Source organism: Pterocles gutturalis, unplaced genomic scaffold (assembly GCF_000699245.1).
Source record: "Pterocles gutturalis isolate BGI_N339 unplaced genomic scaffold, ASM69924v1 scaffold26756, whole genome shotgun sequence".
NCBI lineage: Eukaryota > Metazoa > Chordata > Aves > Pterocliformes > Pteroclidae > Pterocles > Pterocles gutturalis.
In genome coordinates, this window is record NW_010101201.1 from 1,588 (window position 1) to 9,165 (window position 7,578).

At 34.5% G+C, this 7,578-nt stretch overlaps 1 protein-coding gene across 1 annotated transcript in view; it reads right to left on the reverse strand.

Annotated features, from left to right (window-relative positions):
- Window positions 1-1,306: 1,306 nt before the first annotated feature.
- LOC104468502 (myotubularin-related protein 13-like) overlaps window positions 1,307-7,578 on the reverse strand; it is a gene marked incomplete at its 3' end in the record, with an annotated part of 45,499 nt that continues 39,227 nt past the window's right edge. Inside the window, exons 15-16 of the mRNA XM_010082663.1 lie at window positions 2,907-3,091; window positions 1,307-1,483 (exon numbers count right to left, since the gene is read on the reverse strand). Coding sequence (XP_010080965.1) covers window positions 1,307-1,483; window positions 2,907-3,091 — 362 coding nt within the window. The remainder of the gene's footprint in view (window positions 1,484-2,906; window positions 3,092-7,578) is intronic.

Here is a 7,578-nt window from a genome sequence, read left to right on the forward strand (position 1 = left end):
AATAAAAACACATTTCCAAGATGACAGATCCATGTTCTTTCACAGGAATAGCAGAAAATGTGTCAAATCAGTCATAAATTAACTTTATCATATACGTCATATATGACATGATTTAAACCACAAAAATGTGGTTTAAATGTCACACAGCTAGTGCGTAAAGTTATGATCCAGTCCTGAGCGAAGAGTGATACACTATTACTTTTCCTCTCAAATATGCCAAAAGAGAGTAACTCCAATGTTACAATCCCTCCTTGATCTCTGTGCTGCTGTAGGGACATGTTTATTTCATCGGAGCGACATCCACCTCATTTATCTACACTTAATCATTTGCTCAACTACTCTGTGTTTGAAAATGTTCACATGATGAGTGAGTCAAGCCTTCACGACCCCTTCTTGAAGAACATGGTTGCCACACACAACAAAGACCAGCTCCTATGCTCTCTAAGCAGTGATCACACCTCAAGGGAAGAAATTAAGCCACTCCTCTTACTGTAGCACATTTCAACCAGGAGTATATTTTCTGATGCGTAATTTACTTTAAGGATCATGTTACTCACATGTATTTCCTCCTTAAGAAATCAGCATAAGAGTCTATTCTGTTTTCTATGATTAATTGCATTTGAGAAGAATATATTCAGCAGAGGATTCCAAACATAACATGCAACTGTTAAAAACATTCACTATAATTAAAATGGTTTTAGATTTACAAAGATCTGACTTTCCTACATCCTTCTTAATTTGGATCTAAGTTACTTCCATTCTTGTCTTTGGTTAATCTTTCTGTGAGGGAATATGGATAGGAAAGTAAAGGAACAGACTCAGAGAGAACTGATTAACACACACACACACAGTCCCCTCTCCCCTGCAAACACCTCCCCATATCCCATAACAGATAACAGATGATAGCTTATACTTCTGCTTATGGAAATTCAGGATGGGAACACACATGAAGAGCAGAATATCGGTTTTAAAATCAAAAGGCTCATTTATTGTTCTATACTTTTTTCTGATTTAGCAGTTGAAACAAAGACTAGAAATGTATACAAGCAGAAAAAATGGTAATCTCTACTTGTGTACATGTTCCATGTTCTAAACCATAATGCCTCCCACATTTGTAAATGTTATGACTGTATTAAAATAATAGTGCTTATATAATGACAGAATTGATAGCATGCAAAATAATTATAATGAACAAAGAAGAACAGCTGGTTAGAACACAATAGCTCTCTGTCAGAAGAACTTGATATTTATTTTGTGTAAGCAGTACTGCGTAGAGACTATTAGAAATACCTGTCACATAAATTACCTGTGGGAACCACTCTGACTCCCCAAGTGCTTTAAGGAATGTGGCCTCAGAATCTGTAGGAATAGTGCTGGGAACACAAGCTCTCATCAACTTTTTAAAGCTTGCCTTTGTCTGTCGGATGTCACTGAATTCAACAGGAACAAATTCACAATTCAAAGCAAAATCAAGTTTGAATCCCTGTGTGAAAAGGACAACAGCCGATATAATTTAAAAGGCAAGCATATTTGCCACTGGCAGTCTCATTACATCTCAAAGTATTCCCTGCTTCATTGCTAATTATTTCAATTCATAATTAAAAATCTGTTTAGTTAAACATCTGCCCAAGATAACAAAAATCCTTATACCACCTGCAAAATGTACCATAATAAAGTACCCATCTACTCATAACACTCACACAGTAGAATCATATTTGTAATAATAATAATAGTAGTAGTAAAAAACCAAAGCTGACTGATAAATCTGTTCAGTTCTTTATACACAATATAATGTGCTTCCTTCAGGATTTTTAAAGCAAAGTAACAATAAGTAAATAAAAAATCAAAATAAATGTATGGATGACATACCAACAAGAGAGATTCTACTAGTTCAGTAAAGCAGAAAGAAAGTAACCCTCAAATCCAAAAAGAGCTCCCAAAACTGCAAACTAGCTGACTCACTAAGACGTCACTGCACATTGAGACAGCTGTTTGCCTGAAGTACCTTGTTCAACACAGAACAGCAGTCAGTGAACACCTGATATAATTTCCAAGAGGTGAGGATTTTCCTAGCAGAATTCTTCATGTTTTCTTTTACATACTACATTTAGAAAATGAACAATAAGAGAGTATGACCGAATTAAGAGATGAATTAAGCTAACTGAAAAAAAAAAGACCACAGTGAACAGGATAACATGGAGAAATTGCTTTTCATAGAATTAAACCGAAAACTCTGAAAGCGGCAGCAAGCTCCACTGCCATGACACCAGCCCCACTCCATTTGCCTGCAGTCCCATCATTCATCTATATCCCAGCAGATACACTGAGCAGACCCAAACTCTGCTGCCCTTGCTCCCTGCAAAGCCAACGCAGCGAGACAGTTGAGACACCGAAGAGCTGGTGACTTCTGAATGTGAAGGCTTTGCTGGATGCTCTGTTGCCTAGCAATGCATTTCCTTCCTAACTATGTCTTTCCCAATTTGAATGCTCTTCCCTTCTACAAAAGCTATTCCGTTCCTCTAGCCATCTGTTACCCATCTTTGTATCTCTTAGCTCTAGCACACATCAGTGCTTGACCAAAAGTAACAAATACGGCACCCTACGTACAGAAGTTTTGTGAGTTTGAGCCTAATCTTTAACTGCTCTTTAAGATAATTTAGTATATCTTATGTTAACTTTGTTGTATTATATAACCACAGAGATTTTCACTGCCCCAGCCCCCACTGAGTTATACAGCATTAACTGTTATTCTGTGTGTAGGAATAATTCTCATAAGAGTTTATACCTTTAGGAGAGTTATCCATCCACCCTATCTACAATATAACTCACTGTTTTGTAAAAACATCAGGGTTATTAAGCTCAAGCCAAATAAAAACTATGTTAACATTAAAAAAAAATTCCATTACCCGTAACTGAGATTTTTCTCCAAATATATAGAGGGCTGCTTGCCGTCTCAAAAGTTGACTTTGCAGAAAAGTGCTGCTACTGTAGGAAGTGGTGTTATCTTTTCCTGCAAGTCTTGCACCAACATCAATGAATGGAGTCTGAGTGTTGATAAATCGGTTGCTTGAACGAAGACTCGCCCATACACCTTCATAAACATGAAAAATGTTTAAACACATCTTTACATGAGGCACTGGAGATTGTAAATATTAAGGCATATGCTAAAACATCACTTGGAAAGCAGAGTGCTTAAACATGTAATTTGCATCCCTCACAGGACATAATTAACAGCATGTACTGGAAAGAAATATTTTAATAACAAAAACTGTCAAAAGCACCCTACTGTATTGTCATTTAACCTAAGATCCTAATCAAAGCTCTGCAGAACGCTTTCTATTGTAGAGAAAATGGTTGCTATGATATCAGTAACACAATGATAAAATGAATCACAACTTGCAAACAATTAACGTAATTTTAAGTGTATGGAAATGAAATTGCTGGTGTTGTTCCTTTCAGAAGTAGGGACAAAAATGTGATGTATTTCCTTCTCAAAGGCATGTTATTTTGGAAGTCTAACTAGTAAGAATATTTTAATTACTTTCTTCAAAAATGGAAATAGTATCACTTAAAATTCCCGGTTAGCTAGAATTCTCGTGTTCCTTTTATCCTACATAATGTGATAGTATCAACCATATCGTATTATAATGAAAGTGTATGTAGTGATGATCAAATATTACATTTCAGGATAGAGTACTCCATATTTACTCTTGAAATGCCATGATTAAAATGCAGAATGACATAAATTTTAGTTTTTAATTGTCCATGTCTAACAGACAATTAGAAATGAAAATGAATTTAAGGAAGTTCTTTTTTAAATCATGTGTTTCACAAGTCTATTCCAGCAGATGTGACTACAGTACAGTTCCGTAAGTAAAGAGAAGGACGTCTAGAAGATCACAGTTTTACAGTTTTAATCTGGCAGTAAGATCACCATTACTCTGGCAGCAGGTCATGGTACAGAAATGCCAAAAGCTAGCAACAACATGAGCTTGAAACGGTGCAGTGTGATGCGGAACCACGGACTAGCATCTGAAAGCAGCACAGCTACATTTGAGTGGCATTGTACCAACCTAATAACCTCTGTCTCCCAACAGCATTTTCAGTTTGCATATTATGACTTGCTGATGCAGCTATACTGTCATTTCCAGAGGAGGAAATTCCTACAGCACACAGACATGCTCTGATCTGATCATGCTAAAGTTTTGTGATTTCAGCATAAGATAAAGTAGTGATAAACCAGACTGCCAAGGTCTGTGTAGCACCAGCAGAAGACACTCACTTTGTGAGACTATTTTTGTGTGTCCAATGTGAGGTACATGAAAGGTACATGATTTTCAGAATATAAATAGCACCACTTGAAAATAAAATCCCTTAAAGTATACTAAATTTGGCATTCAAATGGCAGTGTGAAATTCTTTCACCCAATATGCAGTAAATCAGATTATCAGAAGAGACTCTTGTTCATAAATCTGTGAAGCAAGATATTCAAAAGAGGCACTAGAAATACCTCGTAGTAGTAGAAATTTAGATATACAGTACCAAAAAAAAATCCTGCAACTCCTTCAGTAAAATCCAATAATATGCATAGTTAACATTTCTTGCATAGAAGAAAAAAAAAAGCTACAGATAACAGTAAAATTCCACTGAGATAGCTCAACCAGCAAAATAATTTTATTCTATTTTTTTTTAGAAGCAAGATTATGTTTCTAATAAAGAATAATTCTGTACAGTAATACTCAACAGGGACTTGTCTGTACAGTTTAGCTTGTCTGCCTGTCTGGCTGCTAGTCTTACATGTGAGCAAACAACTATGAGTAACTGAAAATGGTTGTCTAGAAACTTAGGAATTGGTAACAGTTCTGAACAGTTTCTACTTCAAAGACAGTTTTATAAAATACCTCACATAGTAAAGTAGTATGTTTAATATAAACTTTTGTTCCACACCTGAACAGATGAAATATCAAAGAGTTTAGCAAGCAGAAATCACAGCAAGCATTTAGTAAGAGAAATAATTTCTTGCTCATTTGGTATGAAACAATGCTAGCTCCAACACAGGCAACTGTCCCCAGAGATGATATATACAAAAATACACAGTCACATTTTATAACATTTTACAAATGCAGGCCATCATTAGTGCCTGAGGAACACCAAAAGCAACAAAACTCATTACAAATACATGCAGATGAACATGTTTACCAGTGATGGATAACAGTGATTAAAAGACACAATGCTATTTCTATTCTATTTCTATTCTAATTTTGTCAAGTATTTTTTGCCTAATTTTTTGATAGCAGTATCTAGCTTTCATTACTTGGCATATATATTATTATTATGACTTCTAATTTGGCAGAAATCAATTTTTCACTAACACTAACAATTACTTTGGGAAGAAAGTTCATTGACTAGGTAATAGTACTTCTTAGCTGTCGTACTAAAGCAGCAGGAGTAGTAAATGCTCTTCTGCAGAATTCATTTTCTGCTGTTTAAAAATTTCAAACAGAAAATTTTCTACACATCACTCTGCATTAGATCATAACATTATTAAAGAATAGCATGGTGAAGTGTGTGGCTAATCCCTGTCACTGCATAATACATTCAATGGCCAAAAACCACCAAAGCAAAACAAAACCAAAGCACAACACAGAACAAAAACCACAAAATTTTGTTAACGCAGAATCAAGGTCTTCTGTCAGTATCATTTTAGCAAGTATTAAGATATTGTAGTAGTTATGAAGATGGCAGAAAAGAATGTGCTTTCAGGACACAGAATACAGTACCTTGATGGATTCTTCCCTTAGTTGCTGATTTGGAATTTGAATGAGTGAAACATTTATCTCTGTACCCAAGCACTGGTAGATAACAGTTAAGACAGAAGGAGGAGGAATGGAATGCACATTGCAGCGAGACACATTGCAGGAGAGAAGAAAAGGGTTACTTATTAATTTCCAAAGATCTAGCATATATTGGATTTCTTTATAGTACATGATTTATCAGACAGCACAAATCTTAGTCATCACAAGACAAAACATCAATCAAGCCAGAAAACCAGTATAAAATGGGAAGGAAGTACCCATTTATCAAAAAGGAGTAATTTTCATTGTCACTGCAATAGTTTCAAACATACAGCACAGCCATCATGTGTTTTTCTGTAATTGTAACACCAAAGGAAATGTAATGATTAAATCATTCTGCTGAATACTTTATTGAAAGTTTCTATCCAGCTGAAAGTTAGCTTAATTAGAAATCCCAAAACTTAGTGCATTTTTTTAAAACTGTTTTAGTCTATTTTAGGTACATAATTTAATGGATCTTAAAATCAAATCATAGTGCAAGATATTGGTTCTATACACCTACAAACATTTTTAAAGGACTGTGTAAAAGCATATAATTTAGAAAACATGTAATACCTATCACACAAAGATATTTCCTCCCCCCTTGCAAAAATTCTCCTTTTCAGTGGGAGTCTTATATGCTTATCAGAGGGTGTATTTTTGGCTCAAAAGCTACATCAACACTAAATCCTGCTTCTAAAATAAATGCCTGAACTGAGTCTGTATTTATTAATTATAAATATCCCAGTATTTTTCCAACAGCAGCAAATCATATTGAGAAAATGTTTTATTCTACTAAATTACACAACAATGCCAGGTAAGAACTGCTGTTCTGTAGAACCACACTATACTCATAAAGTAATATAAGAAGGAAAGGTATGTATTTTGAGTGAACTTACAATTCTTATAAAAGATATCAACAAAGGTTTTGCCAAAAAAAGGTCCAAGAATGAAAATATATTATGAAATATAAGTATTTGGCCAAATATTTCAGATCAGAAACAACTTAACTGGGCTTTAGGCAACTACTTTGTTACAATGTTCCAGATAAAATAAAAAAACATACCTGACATGGACAAAAATGTTAAGGACAACTGATGAATATTCAGAACAATGATGATTTTTTAAAATGAGAAATACTATTCAGGCACTGGCATAAATCTTAAATTTTAAATGGATGTGTATTAAAAATACATTGTCTGGCATAAAAAATAGAAAATGTCATTTTCAATTGGTGTATCATAGCTGAACCTGGCTTTTGAGCCCTGACATGTGTGAGAATAAAAACAAGGAAAGAGGGATCCAAAATCAAAGCCACAAAAATACTGCTATTGTATTCTGTACAGTGCAGAATCCATAGCTGCTTGCTACGATAAAGTAACTACCTAACCCCATTATGTTTCTTTTCTTTTTTTTTTTTTTTTAATTTTTGAGTTATTTTTAGGAATATGAAGGAGAGAGAAATCAACATTTTTAGACCGCCTGCATAAAATAAGTCAGTTTTTTCAGCTGACCAAAACCCTGTATTTTTGGTCCTGCACAGTCCTTGTAGCATTACTTCAGATGTGAAATATAACTAGCTGTGAAAAAGTAGTAAAAAACTTTGCGATAATAAATCACGTGAACCAATTTATTTGAGAACAACAATTTTAGAGATTCTATATTCTTTGTGTATTTTAGAGTTTCTTCTAAAAGAATTCTGTTAGCTAATCTAAAAAACCTGGTGTTTATGTCTCTGCAGGGA